Source organism: Bidens hawaiensis, unplaced genomic scaffold (genome assembly GCF_021521415.1).
Source record: "Bidens hawaiensis isolate Kalapana, Puna unplaced genomic scaffold, B.hawaiensis_p1.1 tig00028823_1, whole genome shotgun sequence".
Classification (NCBI taxonomy): domain Eukaryota; kingdom Viridiplantae; phylum Streptophyta; class Magnoliopsida; order Asterales; family Asteraceae; genus Bidens; species Bidens hawaiensis.
In genome coordinates, this window is record NW_027494741.1 from 149,134 (window position 1) to 173,189 (window position 24,056).

Here is a 24,056-nt window from a genome sequence, read left to right on the forward strand (position 1 = left end):
CGTTGGGTACTTCGAGAGTCCGAGATCAAAATCATCTAGCATATATCGTTTCTAGTAGCATGAGTTCAGTCATCAGCACTAGGTAATTCTCCATCTTCCTTTTGATCTTCATTTCTGCGAGCCTGTTTTCTTCAGCTTGAACATCATCAAAAACAACTTTTAAACTTGAACCAACATCCTTCACGGTCTCCATATTCTTGTTTTAAACAACTTTTGGGACAACAATATTCTCCTTTCCGGTCATCGTCTTGCTTAATACACCAACTTTCTTTTGCATGTCATTTTCCATCTCGTACCTCCAAGGCCGGCTCCAAACCATCAACTCTAATAATCCATCATCGCCTAGGTTTGTTCTTGCTAGCTAGAGGTAAAAGTGGTATATTTCTTTGTTTTTGACTAAAGCTACCATTTTTGTGTCGGACTATTGCTTCTTTTGCAAAGTTTATTACCAATTCTCTCCCTCTCTCTCTTTTAATTATGAAGACATTTTCCCTAGATTTAGGGAATGTGTTGGTTATAAGTTGCTTCTTTAATAAAGTATATTTTAACTTTTCTCTTTATTTTTTTTTATAATGAGGACTTTTTCCTAAGATTTATGGAATGTGTTGGTTTCATACTTACATATTTTCATATGGGACATTTTAATTCACAGTTATGTTCCAAAGACGTTTGTGGCCTAACTTTCATCGAATATGACTTTTCACATAACTCTATAAATATCTATGAAATCGAGTATAAAACTTTTATATTTATTTAATATGAAGCCATCACTATAAATAATCTTTCTTTTACATTATTAATGAAAAATATTGACATTGGTTATTCTATACCCATCCTTTAAATCAGTTCGTGAACTAAGATTAGCAATCGTTAATAAAATATTTATGGTCTCGGGTTCAAAACTTGGCTCAATGAAGCTTCTCACAACGGTGGGCTTTCTTCTTAATGGTGTTTCTAGACAAATCAAGTCTGGAACATCAAAATCAGTATGGACAGTTGATATCCTATCTCAGTAGATGGTAAAGCTCATTGTTATAAGAAAAACAAAACCTTTCGAATTTTTAAATTTGTGTTTTGAAAGTGTAAACCCTATAATTTATGAAAAAAACTTAGATCATGTGTAGTCATAAAGCTCCACATCCAGGGGTTATGCGTCACGTGGCGCCCAGTCAGAGTTATGGTTTTGTACAAAAACAGGTTGTAGTCATAACTCTCCATATCCAGGGGTTATGCGCCACGTGGCGCCCAGTCACGTTTACACTTTTTTGCACCCACCACCGGATCCAATTATTCCGACCACCACGAAACCCACCGGATCCAATTATTCCGGCCACCGATCCAATCACGAACAGTTTACTAAACACTTAACCTCACAAATATTTAAATAATAAATAAATAATAATAAAAAAGCACAAAAAAATAATAAATATATAGAACCCCTTCACTCTCTTCAAAACCACTTCACACACACAAACACAAACACAAACACACAGTCTCTTCAAAACCACACCCACCTCCGATCTTCACACACACAAACACACACAATCTTTTAAAACCACTTCATAGCAACGAAGAAGAATTTCGGCCGTCGGAGATTCTCTGATTTGAACATGGTGTCACTAGATTCTCCGATTTGATGCCGTCGGAGTTCCGGCCACCATGAAACCCACCACCACCATTTTTCCGGCGATCCCGTTACCACCCACTACCACCACCATTTTTCTCCTTCTTCTTCGATCTGTAACTCACCCACCACCGCCATTTTTTCTCCTTCTTCTCCGATCTGTAACTCACCCACCATTTTTTCCGGCGATCCCGTTACCACCCACCACCACCACCATTTTTTCTGACGATCCCGTTAACAACAAGACCCACCCACCCAACGGCTATTTTTTTGATTTGTGTGCCAACCCCCGCGTTTTGTATACAACGCAGCCAAAAATCAATTTCATATAACGCAGGGGGGGCGGTGTACCCCTCGCGTTTTCGTCCTCAACGTTGGTGGCAACGTTGCCACTACGGGTGGTCTTATTTGTTTTGTATATCCTTTTAATAAACTTTTCACAATTCATCCAAACTCAAACTCTCCTTTTCTATTCATTTAAATATCATTTTCTTTCTCGTTTTATTATATTCTTCTTTATCTCATTTACAAAGAAAAGATGAACAAAATATGGAAAATACTGATGAAAAAATAATGAAAAATGAGAATTGAGTTCCTAAGTTTCATATAAACAAATGGACTGTTTGTTTACATCTGATTCATTCAAACTTTAGACTGTTTGGTTTCAAACAGAAAAACATCTGAATGATTAAAATTAGGTCTGAATCATTCAGACTTACTATTGTTGCTGAATAAGACAGAGGTTCATTCAGATCTGACTTATTCAGATCTGAATAAACCAAACAGCCTCAAAATAGAGATTCAAAAGAGGATAGCTAAAATATATAAATAGCTAAAAGTATGTAGCTTTAAACAACGTTACTTGTTGGTGATAATTAATAATCAGTTCATCTTGTGAGTTGTACATAATTAATAATAATGATCACATATTCACATCTACGTCCAACAATGTTGCTTCTTGGGATTTTTTGAACCAATTCTGGAAAGTGCCTCACATGTTTGGGCCTTACATACAAGCAAATGGGCCGAATAAAGAGAGAAGTGGATAACAAAATCTTTAGATCATTGCCTCGAATCTCAGTTTCGGTTCACACTATAGCTTTTGGAGGATAAGTGGATAACTTTTTATAATAGTAACTAAGTTTTAACTTTATTTTAATTAAGTCACTAATATTTTATTTTTTTAATTAGATCATTCAAATTTCAATAAATGTTCTAATACTATATTTTTTACCTTCATATTATATGTTCATAAATAACTTAAAAGTCATTAAAACAAACATTTTTTTTTATTTTTTATCAGTAAATATATCACTTACAATAATATAGTAGTTGTCCCTCTCGTTTTAGAACACAAATTGAAATTTAAGTGACCTAATTGAGACAAACTAAAAGTTGAGTGACCGGGATGTTGGAAATGGTTAGAAGAAAAGGATGGTGAATTCACGGTGAGTTCGATTAACAAATTGTTAGTTAAAACAAAGATTTTAGTAAGAATTATGATCTGAAATGGAGAAAGTGGGTTATGACGAAATGCAATATTCATAGTTGGAGGGCGTAATGGATAGAATTCCTACGCATGTTGCGCTTAAAAAAAGGAACATCCAAATTACGAGTAACAAGTGTATTATATGTGACACGAACATCGAATTGGCAGACCATATTACTACTGATGGTTGTATTGTTGTGGTGGTGATGTGGGATCATATGAGTCGTTGATGTAAAGTTTTTCCTATATTTGGGTTCTTGGTTAAAGTAATCAAGCTTAGGGTTATAGCTAGAGAAGGATGCGCTTGATTGATACATGCTCTACATAAATTATTTACAGATCTGTAACAACTGGATAAAAGTTAGTATCAAAATGGAAACAATATAATTTATTCATTACTCAGAATTATCTCCTATTAAAACATAATAAATGAAAAGGAAACTAATCAATTATAAAATTTAAATTTCTATAAAAATTCGGATCCTATTCAAAACTTAAATAAATTGATGCTTATCCATATATTGCAGGTGTAAGTGTATAAATAAAACAACTCTCTCATTCTAAATTCTGAAACCATACAAACCACAGCATTCTGGTGTGTACTTGAAAGCTTAATTTGATGTGATTTGAGGCAGCTATTTATCGTAAGTTATATGTTCATACTGTATTACTTGTTGTTTTTGAGTTCACCGAGATCATCTTATTTAGAACACGATCGAAACTTTGGATCGGGTAATAATTGTTTTCTATGTAGAAAGTTGAAATCTGTAAAATCGTTTATGTCATTTGTCATATGATCATCAGCCTTACTCGTGTGATGTTTTGATGTTTTGAAACTATGAGGTTTCACATATTCTTATGAAATTTATAATAGTAATAATAATTATTATTAATTAATATTATTTATGTTAATTTTAAGTTTAAAACTTTTGAATAGATGAAATAATATACAACATTCAAAACAAATTTACAGGAAAAGAAATTTAAAAAAAAATTATTTCATAAAAACTAAACATGATAATTTAATTTTTTGTTTAATATTATTTAGTCATTAGTTTAAGTTTTAATTTTTTTTTAAAATTGTTTACATCATCTTTTGATAATATTCGTTTGTTTTGAAACTATGAGATATGACATACTGTGAAATTATTATTTATGTTATTTTAAGTTTAACAGTTTTAGTTAAATGAAATATTATACAACATTAATAACAAATTTACAGGAAAAAAAACATTAGAATTTATATTTAATATTTGATCATTTCCAAATTCTAATTATTCAACGTGATAAATCATTTTGTTTACGTAACAATATTATTATTATTAAACATTACAAGTGTTATAAGTAGTAAACGATTTAGCTACAAAACCGAATCATATCAAAATCTTACTCCTAATATCACTCATATTGTCATCCTATGTTTTATATAATCACAAGACAACTTGGTTACAGATTTACAGGTAAAATTTGTGAACCTTTGTAGACATTCGTCCACTCAAACATCATGGAAGGCGGTGTGGTTAAACCGGATACAACCGAGTTCACTGAATGTTATCGGACGATATGGCATGCCCCTTTCATAATGGCTTGCCATGAATGCTGGAATTGGAGGACTTTTATTTGGCTACGATACAGGTTGATCTTTTGTTTGTGTTTACGTTCTTGTTGTTCAATCATGTGTTCTTCGGATTTTAATGCGTTTATTATTATTAATTTGAATCCAAAACAGGTGTTATTTCGGGTGCATTGTTATATATCCGGGATGATTTTAAACAAGTTCAAAAGCATACATGGTTACAGGTTAGTTTAATCTCTTGTTTATATTTTGATCTCAAAGTTTGATAATTAGATAACTCACAAAAACCATAACTCGGTTTATAGAGATTAACATAGACTTGTCAGACTATAATACGGATACTACCATCGACTTGTAGCCCGACCAACATTTAATATGTTAAAATCATGATTCGAGATTTTTTCTGTAAGTGAGAAAGTATGTTGGCTTTTTATGATATTAACGTTATAACAACTCATATTTTCTTTCTGTAAAATAGGAACTGATTGTTAGCATGGCGGTAGCCGGAGCTATATTCGGTGCAGCCATTGGTGGATGGATGAGTGATCGATTTGGGAGTAAAAAATCGATCATGTCTGCTGATGTTTTGTTCTGGATTGGTGCAATTATCATGGCTTTTGCTCCAACTCCATGGGTCATAATCATTGGTAGACTTTTTGTTGGTTTAGGTGTTGGCATGGCCTCCATGACTGCACCTTTATACATCTCAGAAGCTTCACCTGCTAGAATTAGAGGTGCACTTGTGAGCACAAATGGTTTACTCATTACAGGAGGACAGTTTTTATCATACCTCATTAATTTAGCTTTTACCAAGGTAAATAATTTATTTATTTATTCTTTTGGTAAATATATTAGTTCTGGAACTTCCTGTACTTCTACGCAGCTTAGAACTGTAGAAGTACAAGAAGTTCCTAAAAACACGAGAAGTAAATTATTTTGTTTTATAGACGAATGGAACGTGGCGTTGGATGCTTGGAGTAGCTGGCGTTCCACCGATGATACAATTTATCTTAATGTGGTCCCTACCCGAGTCGCCAAGGTGGCTTTACAGACAGAACCAAGTGGATGAAGCAAGAAAGATCCTAGAAAAGATCTATCCTCCCAATGAAGTCGAAAACGAAATGAAAGCATTGCAACTATCCGTCGATGAAGAAAAGAAAGCCGAAGAATCCATGGAACATGGCATCTTTTCAAAATAAAAAACGCGTGGGGAAACAAGGTCGTCCGCAGGGGACTTTACGCTGGCATTACAGTTCAAGTCGCGCAACAGTTTGTTGGAATAAACACAGTCTTGTACTACAGTCCCACTATTGTCCAACTAGCAGGATACGCGTCTAACAAAACAGCTTTAGCCCTGTCGTTGATCACTGCAGGCCTTAACGCGGTTGGAACAATTGTTAGGATGTTGTTTGTTGATAGATGTGGGAGGAGGAGATTCATGATTGTTTCAATGTTCGGAATCATTATATGTCTCGTTGTTTTATCGATTATGTTTTTTCAAGCTTCGACTCACGCTCCACCCGTGAGCGTTGTCGAGTCGAGTCATTTTGGGGGTAACTCGACTTGTGTTGATTTTCGTTCGGCTCCAAACCGGTCATCATGGAACTGCATGACTTGCTTGAAAGCCTCATCAAGTTGTGCCTTTTGTGCAAATGGAGGAAATAAAGTAAGTTAAAACTTTTTAAAAAGTTTTATTTATTTCATAACTTATATTTTGTAACACTAACCTTTTGTTACAATGTATTAAACATATTAACAATGATAACCCGGGTGCTTGTTTGGTACTTGATGACGCGGCATGAGGAAGTTGTCGAGCCGAACATAGGAGTTGGTACACACAAGGTTGTCCTAGCAAATTCGGTGTTTTGCAATATTAATGATGGCATTGTATATAATATCCTATGCACCTGGGATGGGAACCGTGCCGTGGATTGTGAACTCAGAGATATACCCGTTAAGGTACCGGGGGTTTGGTGGTGGGACCGCAGCGGTCGCCAACTGGACGTCAAATCTGATTGTGAGTCAAACTTTTTTAACCTTGACTCAGACATTGGGGACTGCTGGAACATTTCTTCTGTTTGCGGGGTTTTCAGTGCTGGGACTCGTGGCGATATTTATTCTGGTGCCCGAGACGAAAGGGTTGCAGTTCGAAGAGGTGGAGAAGATGTTGGAAAAGGGAGATCGACTCAAGTTATGTGGCAACTATTGTCGGGATACCGAAGAATCATCTTCGTAGTTATATTACACGTTTATCAAATATTGATCTGTTAATGAAACTTCATTTTCTGGCTTATTTTTACTCCAAGGACTTTTTTGTTTGGTGTATCTGTTATTATCAAAATCATTCTCTCTTTATCATGATCTTTAGTATCAACATTGTCACATTGTCTCAAGAATTTTGTTCCCTTGTGTTTTTCTTCTAAGATTGTTAACTCACACATCAATGAAACTTATAGAAAACCACAACCAAGTATTATACACTTTGATACCGCTAGTCTACATCAATTTATATCCAAATATATACCTACTTAAAAAGCACCAAACGCGAGATATTGTTTAAAAACCTTTTTTTTTCTATATAAAGTTCATTTAGTTGATATCTTTCCGTATTTAGTTGATATCTTTCCTTACAAATTCGTGTCAATTGTTTAAGACGTGTTATATGTTTACCTAATGGTTGAGATTTCACTTTTAGCATAAAGTCCGTGCATGAGAGGGAAGTTGCATGCTTCTTGGCATGTGATGTATGTGTCATAATCTATTGGTTCATCCATCCTTATTAAAATTTTGTTGTTTAATTAGAAAGTAAACAATAGAACAAAATTCAAATGACTCTTTGCTTGAAAGTCAAATAGGCTTATTCATGATTTTTTAAACTCAATTGCACTTGTTTAGCCATTGTGCACGACAAATTTCATTCAATTGTCTTTTCATGTTTCATTTAATTATAATCGACATTTGTTTTTTCTGGTTTGAGTTGCAAAATGCTGTTTTTTAATATATGGTGGCCCACCAATTAATATGATAAAAGCGAATTAACCTATATTTATAATATATTGTTTTTTTAATTATTAGCTATTATGAGATATTCAGTCATTAATTTCTTTGCAAAAATATAAAATTCATTTACGTCACATTTATACAATTAATTTTCTTTATGTTAATTCACTAATTACTTCAACCATTAAAATAAAGTCATTTAACACGTGTTATTTTCAGTATTTTTATTTACATATTACATTGTATATTAATCGTAAAACTAATCTAAAATACTAATGGTCCACCTTTTTAACTAATTTTTAAAATTTTTTCATCTTACCGCGCTAAGTCGTTATCATTTACTTTTTACACCGTATCTACATTTTCATTTAAGTTTTGTTAAAAAATCGCTCCACCCTCTACCACAGAGCGCATGTTTAAAAAGGGTTAAAAATTGCATGTTCAATTAAATAATTCAATCCAATCAAACGATCGATTTTCCAAACATTTTTTAAACAAACGTAGAATAGTTCAGACAACCCGGGTGCAGTTACTGTACGCTAATCCTTAACGTACGATAGGTACGCGAGACGCTCAAAGACAAAAACCTAAAACGCTCACAAAACCTTAAACGCTCACAAAACCGTCTTTGTGAAAAAAGTGAAAAATTGATCGATTAACCATCAAAAACTGTTTTTTTCGGTGAAACAATGATTGATTGGATATGTATTGACGATTCCGAGATGTTTGGATGTGATTTCATGGATCGATTCACGAAAAACGAAATTCGCGTATGTATTTGTACGAAAAGCATTAGCGTATTGGATCTTTTCCCTAGACAACCCTACAATTATGCACTAATAAAATAAAATTTTCTATTAACAAAACATTTCAAGTTTTCAACCAAATAATAACAAGGCCCAAATAGAAAACCTAAGCCCATTTACCCAACAAAACATTCAAGTGATGTCAAGTCAAAGACTCAACTCTCAAACATCAAAGTACTTATTCCTCAGAAGTGATCTGACGTGTCGGTATCTTCCATACACGTGTCCATCTCATCCATCCATCCATCTTGAAACTTAAAACTCAAATCTTAGCTAAAACAACACCTTTCACTTTTAAACTCTTTTCATTTTCACTTCCATACTCACACCCTCAAATTCCACCGGAAATGGGTCCCGATGACTGGCCGGATTGGCTCCCCGGTGACTGGTCCGTTCATATCCGTAAGGTTGACGACAAAAAAGTCAAAGTAAGTGTTGCTTTCATCTTATCTTCAAATTAGGGTTTGTTTTTTTTTCTTTTTAGGGTTTTTAGGGTTTTTGGTTTGGTTTTGTATATTTAGGGTAATGGGTACTTGCATGTGGATTATGTAGAGTTAATTTTGCATCTAAGAAGTTATAATTAGGGTTTCTATATTTTCATTTTTTGGTAGAAAATGGTAATGGTATTTTCTTTGTTTTTTAGCTAAAAAGTGGAAGTTTGTTTTGTAAGGGAGGTGGTATTTGCTTCTAATGTGCCTAATTTGAATTAGGCCATTCGCCGAGAAGTTGTATTATTTTTTGTAAATGAACATACATGAACAAAGTTGTTTGTTCATTTATGTATGTTCGTTTATGTTTGTCCGTTTAAATTTTAATAAATGCATAAGTAGTTATATATATATTCGTGAATTCTAACTTATGTTCAATTGTGCTCGTTTATGTTTGGTCAATTATGTTCATCTGTGTTCGTTTATGTTTAGTCAATTATGTTTGTTTAAGTTTGTTTGTTTGTTTGCATACGCTCGTGAACCATTTGTTTAGGTTTTAAACAAACAAACATGAACAACACACGAAACACACGAATATGCTAATTTTCATAATGAACCAACACGAACAAAACAAATTGTTTGCTTATATGTTCGTGTTCAGTTGAAATTAAATGAAAGAACACAAACATGCCTTGTTCGTGTTTGTTCGGTACTTTGGCTCGTTTACAGGCCTAATTTGAATACCTGTTATAACAGTAGCAACACATAGGTATTCTTTTATGTGATATCCTCTATTAAGTTAATAATATACTTATCTTCTGTTGCAGTGTTATGTTGCTGCTGATGGACACAGGTGCTATTCGAAGCCCCAAGTGCTTGATTATCTTATGAGGACCAAGAAAAGCACACCTGTTGATAAAACCGTAACTCCCACATTTTGTTAGCATTTACTTTAACATTTTTTTCTTGACTAGCATTCATGTTTTTGTTCAGCAAAATGTGGACGATGCAAATATAGACTTATCCATCGAGCCAAACGCTCCCCATACAGATGAAGTTCCCGAACCCTCAGTTGGAGCGCAGCCTGCAAAAAAACTGACACCTAGAACTAAGAGACGGAAATCCATCTCCAAGGTACTAAAAACCGTCTTTACCGATTCATGATGTTGTTAAATGCTTTTTCAATCTTCGTTACATATTTATGTATATAAGCATCTGTTGTAGGATCTATCTGATAATTATATAATTGGTGATGCTTCTTCCACCGAGCCTGGATCTTATAAAAGACATAGGGGAGATAACAGTTGGCTACCTGAAGGATGGACCGTTGAAGATAGGCTTCGGAAAAATGGTAGCAGTAGCGGAATGAAATATAAGGTAATTTTAAAAAAAGATTTAGCATGTGAACAGCTCCTTTTACTGTACAATGTATAATGATGTTAACAGTTTCTTTTATTGCTCCGGTTTTTAGATTTATACAGATCCTGTGACTGGACATAAGTTCTTTTCGAGGCCACAGGTTCTGAATTATCTCGCCAAAATAAACGGAAGTGCAGATGCACAAGAACATGTACAGGAAGCAGTATTTGCTGAGCCTATTAGTGCTCTCCCGATATCATCTTGGGTATTTCTTTTGTTCTAGTTAAAACATGTTAATTCTCTCGTTAATTTGGTTAACTGATTCGTTGCTGCTAACATTTACCTCAACTCTAAAGCAAGAGAAGCCCGCTGCAGAAGAACCTGATAACATTAACTCCCCGACGAATGGAGCTACTGAAGTGAAGAAAGGCAGGAAGAATTCTGGGAAGAAAACGAGAAGCTCTCGCTCGTCCTCTGACTATGAAGTCGGTTTCTTTTTAACACAATTTTGATTATTCATTATTGTATTTTAAATTTTATTCGATCGTATGAGGTTTGGAGTGTTATTCAGGTTGTATCGAGGACTCCCGCACAAGGGTTACCTGATGGATGGATTAAAGAAGTGAGAATGAAAACATCTGGGCCCACAAACAGAAGTGATCCGGTAGTTCAAACATTATTTAGAACGTTGATAATCTTTTATAATGCACTGCTTTATAATTATATAGTTTTATGCCTGATGATATATTGCAGTTCTACCTGGACCCTTCGAGTGATTACCTATTTCGCTCGAAAAAAGATGCTTTGCGTTATCTGGAAACTGGTGATATAAAGAATTGTGTCTCGAAACCGTGTAGAAATGCGCCTCAACCTCCTGATCAATCTACAGAACCGGAAGCTACCAAAGAGTTCACAAATGGTTATGCAGAAGAGCTGAAAACAAACGAAACCGGTGTACAGAACCCGGTAAAGCACACGTTAATTCTGTGTTTTCTGTTATGTTTTTTTACAATTTACCTCAACTTGAGACACAATAATCAATCCATCATCATAATATATTTTCTCAATTATAAATATTTTTTTGTGGTTCAGGAACCGATTCGCTCTATAAGTGGAGGATCATACACTACACCTGCGAAAGGATCTGTTGCATCGTTAAAAGAAGATACTGATTGGCTACCTGATGGATGGCTTGTTGACGTGCGTGTTAAAAATTCTGGATCGAAATATAAGGTAATTTGAAACCAGTTATTTTTTATTGTCGATCTTGGTTAGTTAATTTATTCAGTTATGTTCTCATATGAACACATTATGCATCTTCTAACTTCTGAACATTATGTAGATTTACAAGGATCCTGCAACCGGAAAACTGTTCTATTCAAAACCGCAGGTGCTGAGCTATCTTGGCAATCCTAGTGGCAGCAGCTACTCTAGAAAGCGAAAAGTATGACCCTGCACTCTTTGTAATACTTACTGTTATGGTTATAAAACAGGCGGGTCGGGCTGATTATAAAAAGTATTACTTCGGTTTTAACTTATAACTTAACTTTTTAAATGAAATAAATTAGGAGTCTTTATTCACTAAAAGTAATTTTATAAACTTTCTGTCAACCGCAATCGACCCATGTTCAAAAAGCACCAATCTTTTGTTTACCCACATGTTAACTTTGGTTATCTGACATGTAACTCCGTGTGTAGGAACCTAAATCTTCTTTAGCACCTGACTCATCCCCAAACTCTACACCCGCTGATGTCGCACGCCCGAAAAGATCTATAACAAAGAAAAGCGAGAGCGAGAATAGCGAGTACAAAGAAGTCTGTTTCTTTTAACTTGCAGATATATTATTATTATTATTATTTCGTGCTCTATGTTTTATATGATACAACCACCTGACATGTGAAATGATGTGTAGGTTATCACGACATGTGCAGCAGAAGGGTTGCCACCAGGATGGATTAAAGAAACCAGAACTAAGATATATGCATTTCACACAAGAAATGATCCGGTACTTGACCTATATATATGATTATATGTATATACGTCATATGTGTGCGTGCGTGTATCTGTATATGTATATTAAAGCTTAACATTGTAATGGTTTTTTTTGCGAACTTACCATTGTGTGTCATGCAGTTCTACATAGACCCTGTGAGTGGATATATCTTTCGCTCCAAGGTGGACGCTCTGCGTTATTTGGAAACCGGAGATGTGAACTTATGCGCTATTAGACCAAAAGTTAAGGACAACGATGGAAATGAAGTTGTAAGTCTTTCAGAAACACAGCTTTTGAATAACTCTTGAAAGTTGACCTTAGTTGACTTGGATGTTTTTTCGCTCGACAGTTTGTATATACCGACAAAGTGCAAAAACAAGCAACTGGAGATGACGTGGCAACCGAACCTCTTGAAGGGAATCACACTCCTGATCCAAAACCCGCTGACAACAACCGCAGGGTGTCAAGCAGGGTGACAAAGAATAACAGCCCGGCTTCCAATTCACCAGCTAGATCATCAAAAAGGCAAAAAGGGAAAGATTCCGAGACTAGCGAGGGAAACGGAGCAGTTGAAGAGAAGCACGAGACAGGGGTAAATCTGGAAAAACTACCTGCAGAAGATAGCAACCTGGCTTTTGACATTCCAGAGGATGCCAACTGGACAGACATTGACTTTGCGGTGAAATCACTTTCAGATGATGTCATGTTCAACGGTCAGCCGATATTGGGTGACTTTCCGGAAGAAAATGGTGGGGTGAAGGAGACGACTCCAACCAAGGCGAATTAAGGTGTGATGTTCGGTTGGGTTTGCAGTGATTAGTGAGGTAATTCGACTTTATTATCATTAGTATCATTATCATTATCGTTGTATTGGACCTGACTATGAATTGCTAGGTAACTTAAGTAGTGGTGTTTTAATGTTGCTGTGATGGTGGTGTGTTGTGAAAAATAAGCGACTTGTATTACCGTCAATGGGGAAACCCCCCTGGCTTTTATTTTTTAAAATTTTGTAAACATGAACTCATATGGTTGTGTTTTGAGCTCATTGATGACTTGGATAGTTTAGATAGTCAGGGTAGGAAGGGCATCGCATCAGGAGAAGCATGTGGTTAGTATTACACTGAAGATTGAGTTAACTAAAGTAGTAAAGTTATTCACACTTAGAATGAAATTAGGAAGCACGAGTTACTCAACATGAGAGTTTAAGGTAAATTATGAACGCGAGAAATGCATGATCACTTGCAGTTTCTTGTCTGATTGGTTAGTTATGAAACTCGGTTTATGATGCGATGTTTAATATGGGCATAGCTTATGTTGACCATATATTGAACCTAGAGTACGATCCATGTATTTACACCCGTATTAGTTCGTTCCTAAATTAAACTAACTAGTGTGATCCATGTATTTACACCTGTATTAGTTTGTTCCTAAATTAAACTAACTAGTGTGTACTATGTACGATTGGATGGCGCAATTAAAATCGCGATTACACTAAAACCTGTAAAACCATATGCATTTGCTTAATACCAAACAAAACTATTATTCAACCAAGTTGGGATTAGATATTTAACTGGAGTGTATATAGATAATCGATAGGTTACACACATAACTTTTATTGGTTGGTTGCATAATGTTTTAATGTTTTATAGCACTTTCAATAATAATTAACACAGCTATATAACACTCAAAAGAATAAATACGAATCTGATTGTCATTTATTCATGTGTTGTTAAAACACTACACATCAAAATTAAGACATGCATCAAACCATTGTCACGAAAGCTATTGTGGGAATCTGCGAGAAACGAATGAGATGTTCATAAAAACGTAAGAGAATCATTTAAAAACTGAGAGGAACATGATGTTTTGAGGTGCAGTTAGGGTATTTATTTGTATCGGTTTGAGGCCAATTAAACCGAAAACAGAACCCAAACTGAGAAAATCATAAAATTGAACTCACTTATTTGTTTTCGAATCTGAATAATCGTTTTAACTGATTTAAGAGGTTTGCTTATTTGGTTAATCAATTTGGGGGTTGCATGTGTAACTGAATAACCCACTTGGGGTTGGGTTCAGTTGGACGAAAACCGAACTGAAAGCTAGAAGAACACGACAATTGGCGTGTGTCTTTCGAAACGGAGAAGTGCACCAATGCGATTTCGAGTTTGAGGTCTTTGAACCTCACAAGGTGATAATCCAGTTATTTGAGGTCTAAGAACCTTACGAAGTGAAAAAGCTTACCGATGGAATGTCTTCCGGACATGATTTATACGTTTCTAGTAATGTTCACAACAAATCTACACGCATAGAAATGTGGCAAATGGTAAAAATGAGAGTTTAAAATGTTGTCTAGGAAAATACAGATACAAACGTGTAATATGCCTCCCTACATATTATTCCCCGGTAGGGGTGATTGTAACATTCGTCATTTTCGATCTTTTTTGTATTTGTATTTGTATCAAAACCCGACCCGATTTGTAAACCAAATCTTTCACTAATATAAAATGTTGGATTTTTATGTTTCATAATCATCTCTTACCTTTTGGATTTGTTACTAGATTGTATTATTTAAACCTTTTTTTAAAAAAAAAAAACACATGCAAGTATTGATATAAAACAAGGAAAACAAGTTTGACTCCTTCCCTATATAAACAACCCCATCCTCTTCATTATTCTTTGCTCATTCATCTTCTTTCTCTCCCAAATAAAGTTCATATCTCTAACCTCTAAGGTTCTTAATAATCAAGCAATAACCTTCTTTAATTCTTGTTTGTTACTTATTAATTCATATCTTGTGGCACAACATATATATAATATGCACCCCTTGTTTCCTTCGGCTTTCATCTTCTTCGGGAGGTGATATGCTACAAGGCAATGCTACATGGAGAACTCTTTGTAGTTCTTGTTTATACTATTTTCCTTTAATGCTTTCCTAGTCTTGTTCATATTGTAAGTAGTTTAGCTTTTAATTCATGTTTAAAGAGTTTCATGGTATTGGTTATGAAGTCACTAGTCTCGGTTTTATCCCGAGATTAGACCCGAATCAAGACCGAACCAAGACCAAACTCTTGTTTACTAGTCTTGTTTATACTATTTCCCTTTAATGCTTTTGTTTATATTGTAAGTAGTTTAGTTTTAATTCATGTTTAAAGAGTTTCATGGTATTGGTTATGAAGTCACTAGTCTCGGTTTCATCCCGAGATTAGACCCGAATCAAGACCGAACCAAGACCGAACTCTTGTTTACTAGCTTTTGTTTTAAATAGTTTTGTTTAAAATAGTTAAATAAACATGTTTATGAAAGATTTGAACCTTGTAACTTCTAAAACCATTTTGATAGTTCTATGGTATTTGTGTATGTGGCAACCATCCTCGATTCCGAGTCAAGGACCAAACCAAAACCGAACTAAACCGAGTTCACTTGCCTAAGACACACAAGTGTGTTTTTGGCCATCGAAACTCATCTTTTCTTCAAGAATGTATTTTAAACTAATTTTAAGTATTTTATCAACTTACTTGGTGTGTCGGTATCCAACTTGATCTTATAACAAGCTTGGACCGGTGATACCAAATACACACTTAACGGACGTTAAGGTTCTTCATAATAGAACTATATACTTGGTTAAGTCTTTCGATTTTATTGAGTTATCTCAAAACATTTTGGAAAGTTAACTTTGAGTTTAGTTAATTATCTAGACCCAAGTTAACAAATCCGAACACTCGATTAAAACCTTGTTTTGGTGTTCATATACCCAAAGGGTCTTGCATTAGTGCATTATAACCCACATAAGTTACTTAACATAGGTTGAGAAAAAATTATGAATGAAATACCAAGACCCGGTTTCGAGTAAACTTACTTTTTTAGAACATGTCTTTAATTTCCCAAGTATTTACATTTTTAAACCATAAACTTCATTTATTTACTTTACTTGTCATATTTTATTTTAAACCCTTCCAAGACTACCTACTAACTTAAGACCCGTTTAATCTAGGTCTTGCTCGTTAAACCCGATCTCCGATTATTCACGAATCAATCTTTCAAGTTACTTAGTTAACGTGAGTACATTTCATCCCCCGTTTTCACTTTTATCTTTTGGGGGTAACATGCATACTTATTCAAACAAAAATGATTTATATTATACTCATTTCTCAAACCACAAACTTTAGGGTATATGATGCTAGAATACTTGCTATATTGTGTGTTATATGTCTCATATGCTTTACGTGCGCGAGTGTTTATTTTATGTTGTTGTTGAGCCTCATTAAGTATGATCATACGCTCCCCTAACTACTTAGCCTTGTGCTAGTAGAATAGGGCCTCATTATCCAAGTATGTCGGTATTCTTACCGATTAGAAAGGATCCTCATTTACATATGTTTATATACCATGATTGATGCTTTTATTTATAGTCTCATAAACGTTTGTGGATTTCACTCATATTATATATACTCAAAACTATGAAATTGCTCACCAACATACGTGTTGACAAATGTTATTTTATGCATGTTACAGGTTTGATTATTACTTGAGTTGGAGTTTGAAGACGTCATTCTATTTTGATACCGCTAGGTTATTAGAAGAATGAACAATATCTATTTCTTATGTTTTGATGTTATTTGTATGAACAATATGTGTTACTTTGGTGATTGAATGAAATTAATGAGTTGATTAAATATTGTCACTTTAATAGTGTCTTGTGTATTTGTCCAATCACGTTGCACCCCGGCATGTTCCGCCGCCTTTGGTCGGGGTGTGACAGATTGGTATCAGAGCCAAGACTATAAGATAGGTGGTTAGACGTAACGCCCTAGTATAGTTTTGCTTTAGGGTCCTTATACGTGTTGCTTATACGTGTTACCCTACTTGATTGTTCATTACACTTATACATTTAATTGCTTATTTATTTCATTTAATCTTCAAAAATATACACTTGCACACACTCTCATAGTATTCCAAGGTATCCTTACCTTAAAACGCAAAAACATTAGTTTTCATAATGTGTTTTATGGATCACAAACTTAATTTGGATCCCGTTATTTAAGATCTCCTTAAAGGTTGCATTTATATCGGGTTTGTAGCCATCATGGAAAGCGAAACACTATGAAACGACCATTTGACAAAAAGATTCCAAGAAACGAAGGTGATATACTTACCTGTGATGCTTGAATTATAGTGTGCGTTTTCTAGGCTTACAAATCGTGTTATATATGTCAATACTTTAAGTTGTCGAATGCAAGCGTTCCGGTTGCCTCCTTATATTTTTTGGTGTTAAAAAATACAAGTTGTTTTTAACATCTCGTTGTATCTCCGTTTTTATTATATGTTATTATCGTTATTTGAGTCACAACAACATAATTAAGACGCGGTGGTACGTGCACATGTTCGACTCCACCTATTATTTTATACAACTTTATTTGTCGGGATATCAAACCCTGGTGATTTCATGTACTATTTTCCCGACTATATATATAAATTTCAAAATCTCAAAATCTCCAATTTTTGAATGGCAAAAGTTTAAAACTTATAAATATATATACATTTTTATCTTTTGATGTAAGTATAAAATTGTTTTTACTAACATTCTCATTCTCATAACTCTAGGATTCACAATCATTAAACCCTATATTTACTCTTTTTCCCTCATACTTATATCAATTACCCCAAACTTATACCATTTCTCTTTTATTATTTTAGAATGCCTCCAATCCGTCGCCAACTACGCAAGCCGAGCTCCGGTCGTCGGATGGCCGCAATGGTAGCAAAAGAAATCGCCGCTGTGATTCCCGGACTCATAACTCAAATCCAAGCCACCCAACCCACCGTTACTCAAACCACACCCAACCCCATACCTTTCGCTTTGAAAAACTTCACTAGTGCCAACCCATCCCAATTCTTTGGTACGAACTATGCCACCACTTTGCTACAATGGTTCGAGAAATTGGAAAGTTTGTTTACTCTTTGTGAGTGCCCCGAACTCAAAAAGACCACGTATGCCTCTAGCATGTTTGAGAATACCGCCCGCACTTGGTGGAATAGTGAGATTTCCACCCATGGAGCGGAAGTAGCTATGGCCTACTCATGGACCAAGCTCAAAGAAGTCATGATGAAAAAGTTTTGCCCAAAACATGAACTTCAAAAACTCGAATCCGAATTTTGGGAACTCAAGCAAGAGAGTGGTGACAACTCCACCTACTCCAACCGCTTTCACGAGCTTAGTCTCTTGGTTCCTCACTTGGTCACTCCCCTCGAAAGGGCTATTGACAAGTATGTCGGCGGTTTGCCTATGCAAATCCGCGACTTGGTGATGAGTCGCAACCCGCAAACACTTCATGATGCTATTACCTTCGCCGGTGCTCTTTCTGAAAACCATGTCAAAGACGGTACCCTCTCCATCAAGAAAACGAGTGACAAGAGTAAGCCCGAACCAACCCCTCAAGCTAAAGTCGACCCACAACCTCAAGCCATCAACTACTCCAATTCCACCCACCACACCAAAAAGAAAATCTGTGACACTCGTCAATTTCAGGTTAACTCCGTTAACTCAAACTCCGTCAATTCAAACTTAAGATCATTGGATCTATAACGCACATCTCATTACATTTAAACTAGGGTTTAAATGACGCTTGACAACTACTACATGTGTAGTCTTTCGGGAATTGCACCGAAATGCAAATGAGTTGACGCAAACAATTGGTGAATAAACGAAAAACGTCAAAACAATAATCATGTGATAATTATGTGTTAACATATGTGTTACTTGATTATATTATGTGTGATGCTAGACAAAAAACAAGAACTAGTTAAAATAAGCTAGAAAAGTACAAACTAGAAATTGAGGGACTAAAGTGTAACATGTTATTATAAATAATAATATTAACCTAAAACCCTAACACTCTCTCTCTCCCTCTACACCGATCGGCCCCCCCCTGTTCTTGGCTGCCGTCAACCACACACACACATACGCACAAGATCTTTCAAGTTTAATCGAAGATTAAGGTGCTAGGAAGGTATAAACAACTATCCTATGTATTTTACATGTTTAATTTTGAGTTTGAATGGGTTAATTATAAACCCTAGAATCCGAAAATTATATATATGGTGTTCATATGGCTTGTTTTGATTAGATGATGGTTAATTATGTATTGATTGTTGATTTGATAACTAGAATTGATGTTATTGCATGTTAATTGCTTGTTTCTTTGATTTTTAGTTCAAGTAAAACCCTAATCATGTATGTGGTGTGTATTTGATGTGCATGGATAGTGATTATGGTGTCTAGAATGTCATATGAACGGATTATGGTCTATAGATGGTTAATATGTTGATTTTGGATGTAAACAGTTTCTGGACAGATTGTGTTGTTGATGTTCAATTGACTGTAACGGGGTGTGAATGTAAGAATTGGTCGAGATTATTAATACTACGGTGTACTAGGTTGAGTCTAGTTTCTAAGGAATATAAATTTGTAATTTTTGGACGAGTAAAAGTTAATATTTATGATTTTACAAAAATGTTGTGCAAATCTGAATTGTGAGACCTGCTGTTAGGTTGGTTTGTAAATATTATATCTCATGAACTACAAGACCAAATGGGTTCGTTCCACTTCTGGAAGTTAACTTGTTGAGTTAAGAACCTAACCCAATTGGTCTTGCATTTGTTGGATTTTTCATTTAACGGGAATTACAAATAACATTCTGTTGCGCATGAATTTGACTGTTGAGAGTTTGCTGTAATGTTTTGATCATTGTGAGAAGTTTATGTGGAATAAAAATACAATAAAATATGTTCTGGAAACCTAACACATGTGTGCTCTTGTGATGATTTTTGATGAATTAATTGATGAGCTATGATCTGTGAATTAGAGTAATCTTTACTAGTAGTAATCTGTCTCGGTAAAGTTAGCTGCTGAACTTTGTGAAAATACATGAAAAGTGCTAGTTGCTAGTTAATTGTTATGTTTTGACCAAATTGCCCTTGCGGGGAATAATTGCTAGATACGTACGCTATTAACACTTGACACGTAAGTAGTTACTCACACGTGTAACGTATCACAAATATGCTTGTTAATTCACACACGATTCACAAACGAACACGAAACGTATTTTTGTGCTTAGAAATTATGTGCCGGGTCTAGAGACTCGATAATAGTTCCGATACTTAGAAAAATCTCATTTTTGTGTCTTAGAACGCGAGTGAGGATTTTTCTGTGACGCACATCTCTCGGACTTTGGTTTTTAGTAATCTTCGCAAACAGTGAGTTTCACTTACCCCTTTTTAAACTCTTTAAACGCTTTTCATTTGGGGGAGATAACATACTCCGAAAACGTTTTTAGATTTTGTTAGTAAATTATATATCACTTGTAAAGGCTAAGTGGCAAACGAAACAATTGAAGTCCTACACATCGAACCGTTTAGTATTGGAAAATAGCGAGTCACTGTTGAGTAGTACTACTGGGTTTGACAAACCCCACCCAACACTAAACTCGACTGGAGGTCGAGTGGGTGTAATTTTGGCAAACACATTACCATGGTCTAGATGAGCTGGTGGCAAGGCACTTGATAAACAGTCAGCTTCGGTGTCGAACACTTAGTAATACTTGTTGTATAGGCTAGCTACCTATCGATATATAATTGATTTAACACTATCTGGTAAACGCTAAACGCAAAACGCTGAACGCTGAACGCAAAACGCTAAACGCAAAACGCAAAACGCTAAACGCTAAACGCAAAATGCTGAACGCAGAATGCTGAACGCAAAACGCTAAACGCTTTATTTTATATAAACTTGTGAACTCACTAACCTCGTGTTGACACTTTTAGTATGTTCTTCTCAGGTAGCCGAGGCGGGCGCGCGGTATAGGATCATGCATTGCTTGAAAACGCTTTTGTTTATGCAAACTATTTTAAACTGTTATCATTGGGTTTTAAGTCGTCCTGCGTGACGCAACATTTGTTTTATGGTTTTTACGCTTCTGCATTAATTACTCGTAAACGTTTTGTGGTTTGAAAACTTCGTTTTATGGTTTGATTATAACTAATGAATCCGATCCTGTTAGTTCACACCCTCTGACGGTAAAACTCCGTTAGTGGATTTTGAGGGTGTGACAAAATCAAACCAAACTACCGAAACTATGCTGTCACCCACCCATCACAACCTCAATCTCAATCCCACGCACTCCAAAACCGAAAACCGTATTCCGGCCCGCACCCATTATGTAACACTTGTCAACGTCATCATCCCTCCTACTCTGCTTGTCGCCACTGCACCAAGTGTAACCGCTATGGTCACACTAACAACGTGTGTCGAGAAGCCTCTCGTGGGCAACCCGTTCCACCGAGGTTTGCCCCATCCAACCAAAATCGTCCCACTCCTTTTGCTCAAAACCCTCCATCCCAACCTAGGGCTTGTTTCAATTGTGGAGACCCGAATCACTTCCGCAATTCTTGTCCTCGACTTGCTCTTGTTAACCAAGCCCAAATCATACCCACACCCTACTACCATACCCAAGCCTACCAAGTTCAAACTTATCAACCCCAAATCCCGCAACTCTTGGCTCCTCCCGCTCAACCGATCCAAGCCATGCAAGCCCTTCCTCCTCCACTATATCTGCAAGCCATGCAAGCTCTCCCACCTCCTCCAACTCAACAACTTAACCACGGCAACCAAGGGCGTGCCATTATGATGAAAGCAAACCAAGCTCAAGTTGCCAACGATGTGGTGAACGGTACGTTTTTAGTAAATGAGCATTTAGCTTCAATTTTATTTGATACCGGAGCTGATAGGAGTTTTGTTTCTTTTAAATTCGAATCTATTCTTGGCGTATCTCGCACTAAACTTTCTCGCCCCTTTTCTGTCGAAGTCGCCAATGGAAATTCCATCATCATCGATTCGGTCATTCGCGATTGTATCCTCACTCTTTGCAAGAACGAGTTATCGATCGACCTCATCCCGATGCAAATGGGAAGCTTCGACATCATAGTAGGCATGGATTGGTTAGCTTTGCATCGTGCCGAAGTCGTTTGTTATAACAAATTCATTCGTATCCCGCTCGTCAATGGCAAAATTCTCAAAGTCTTTGGCAAAACAATCCCCAAGAAACTCAACCTTATGTCTTGCTCTCAATCTCGTAAGTACTTGTGCCAAAAGTACGTTCCATTCCTAGCCCAAGCGGTGGTGAAAGATCCAAAAGAAAAAAAGATTCAAGACATTCCCGTTGTTTGTGAATTTCCCGGCGTTTTTCCCAAAGACGTCTCTGGTCTTCCACCCGTTCGTCCTGTTGAATTTCGAATCGACCTTGTGCCCGGCGCGACTCCCGTAGCCAAGGCTTCTTACCGCTTAGCCCCTTCGGAATTGCAAGAGTTATCGAATCAACTCCAAGAACTCTCCGATAAAGGCTTTATCCGTCCAAGCTCTTCTCCTTGGGGTGCTCCCGTCCTCTTCGTGAAAAAGAAAGATGGCTCGTTTCGCATGTGTATCGATTACCGTGAACTCAATAAACTCACCATTAAAAATCGTTACCCCTTGCCTCGCATCAACGACCTCTTCGATCAACTTCAAGGCGCAACTTGCTTTTACAAAATCGATCTTCGATCGGGTTATCATCAATTGCGTGTTCGTGAAGACGACATTCCAAAAACCGCTTTTCGTACTCGGTATGGACATTACGAATTTTTGGTTATGCCTTTCGGATTAACCAATGCACCCGCGGTATTCATGGACATCATGAACCGTGTTTGCAAACCATTCTTGGACAAATTCGTGATTGTTTTTATCGATGACATTCTTATCTTCTCCAAAACCCGAGCCGAACATGAACATCATTTACGTTCCATTCTCGATCTCCTAAGAAAAGAACAACTTTATGCCAAGTTCTCCAAATGTGAATTTTGGTTAAAAGAGGTTCAATTTTTGGGTCATGTCGTCGACGATAAAGGTATTCATGTTGATCCTGCCAAAATCGAGGCCGTAAAAGATTGGAAGACTCCATCCACACCCACGGAAATCCGATCTTTCCTTGGTTTGGCCGGGTATTATCGGCGATTCATTCTAAACTTCTCTAAAATCGCGTTACCCCTCACCGCACTAACTCATAAAGGAGAACCTTACAAATGGGGACCGAAACAAGAAGAAGATTTCCAAACTCTAAAGCATATGCTTTGCAACGCTCCCGTCCTAACCCTTCTCGATGGAAACGACGACTTTGTGGTATTTTGCGATGCATCCAACCAAGGTCTCGGTTGCGTTCTCATGCAACGAGGTCAAGTTATCGCATATGCCTCAAGGCAACTCAAGGATCACGAAAAGAATTATACGACTCATGATCTCGAACTTGGTGCCGTCGTTTTCGCTCTCAAAATCTGGAGACATTATCTTTATGGCACAAAGTGTGTTGTATTCACCGATCACAAAAGTCTACAATACATCTTTGACCAAAAAGATCTCAACATGAGACAACGTCGATGGGCCGAATTACTTAGTGATTACGATTGCGAAATTCGCTACCACCCCGGTAAGGCGAATGTTGTAGCCGACGCCCTTAGTCGTAAAGTTAATATCAGAACTGTTCTGCTTAATAGCATCATCATTCAAACCGATCTCCAAGACCGCATCTATCGAGCCCAATGCACCTCCATTGATGAAGTCAATATGTATTATGAAATGTCATGTGGAGCCGAACTTCAACTTGAAACCTAACCCGATGGCTTGCTTTATTTCCTCAACCATTTGTGGGTTCCCGATCGTGATGAACTTCGTACTTTCATTCTCGATGAAGCTCATA

The 24,056-nt window shown here is 36.3% G+C and overlaps 1 protein-coding gene and 1 pseudogene across 2 annotated transcripts; both read left to right on the forward strand.

The window, feature by feature from the left end:
* The first annotated feature begins 4,617 nt into the window (after positions 1-4,617).
* LOC143577840 (inositol transporter 4-like) lies at positions 4,618-7,039 on the forward strand (annotated as a pseudogene). The gene is made up of 5 exons (XR_013143179.1): positions 4,618-4,748; positions 4,843-4,913; positions 5,168-5,503; positions 5,637-6,344; positions 6,439-7,039. The product of XR_013143179.1 is annotated as an inositol transporter 4-like (transcript).
* A 1,702-nt stretch (positions 7,040-8,741) lies between these two features.
* Positions 8,742-13,300, forward strand: LOC143577828 (uncharacterized). The gene is made up of 14 exons (XM_077061553.1): positions 8,742-8,923; positions 9,751-9,846; positions 9,917-10,057; positions 10,148-10,300; positions 10,395-10,547; positions 10,639-10,767; positions 10,854-10,946; positions 11,036-11,248; positions 11,375-11,515; positions 11,625-11,726; positions 11,981-12,097; positions 12,196-12,288; positions 12,417-12,545; positions 12,626-13,300. The coding sequence occupies exons 1-14, from the start codon at positions 8,843-8,845 to the stop codon at positions 13,061-13,063; spliced, it is 2,079 nt and encodes a 692-aa protein (XP_076917668.1). The 5' UTR covers positions 8,742-8,842; the 3' UTR covers positions 13,064-13,300.
* The last annotated feature ends 10,756 nt before the right edge of the window (positions 13,301-24,056 follow it).

Bases quoted from the DNA above. Each gene is read 5' to 3' on its own strand.
- LOC143577828 (XM_077061553.1), top strand. From the start codon at position 8,843: ATGGGTCCCGATGACTGGCCGGATTGGCTCCCCGGTGACTGGTCCGTT. The intron at 10,947-11,035 runs GTAGTTCAAACA...GATATATTGCAG, and splicing joins CCACAAACAGAAGTGATCCG to TTCTACCTGGACCCTTCGAG. The intron at 11,249-11,374 runs GTAAAGCACACG...TTTGTGGTTCAG, and splicing joins AAACCGGTGTACAGAACCCG to GAACCGATTCGCTCTATAAG.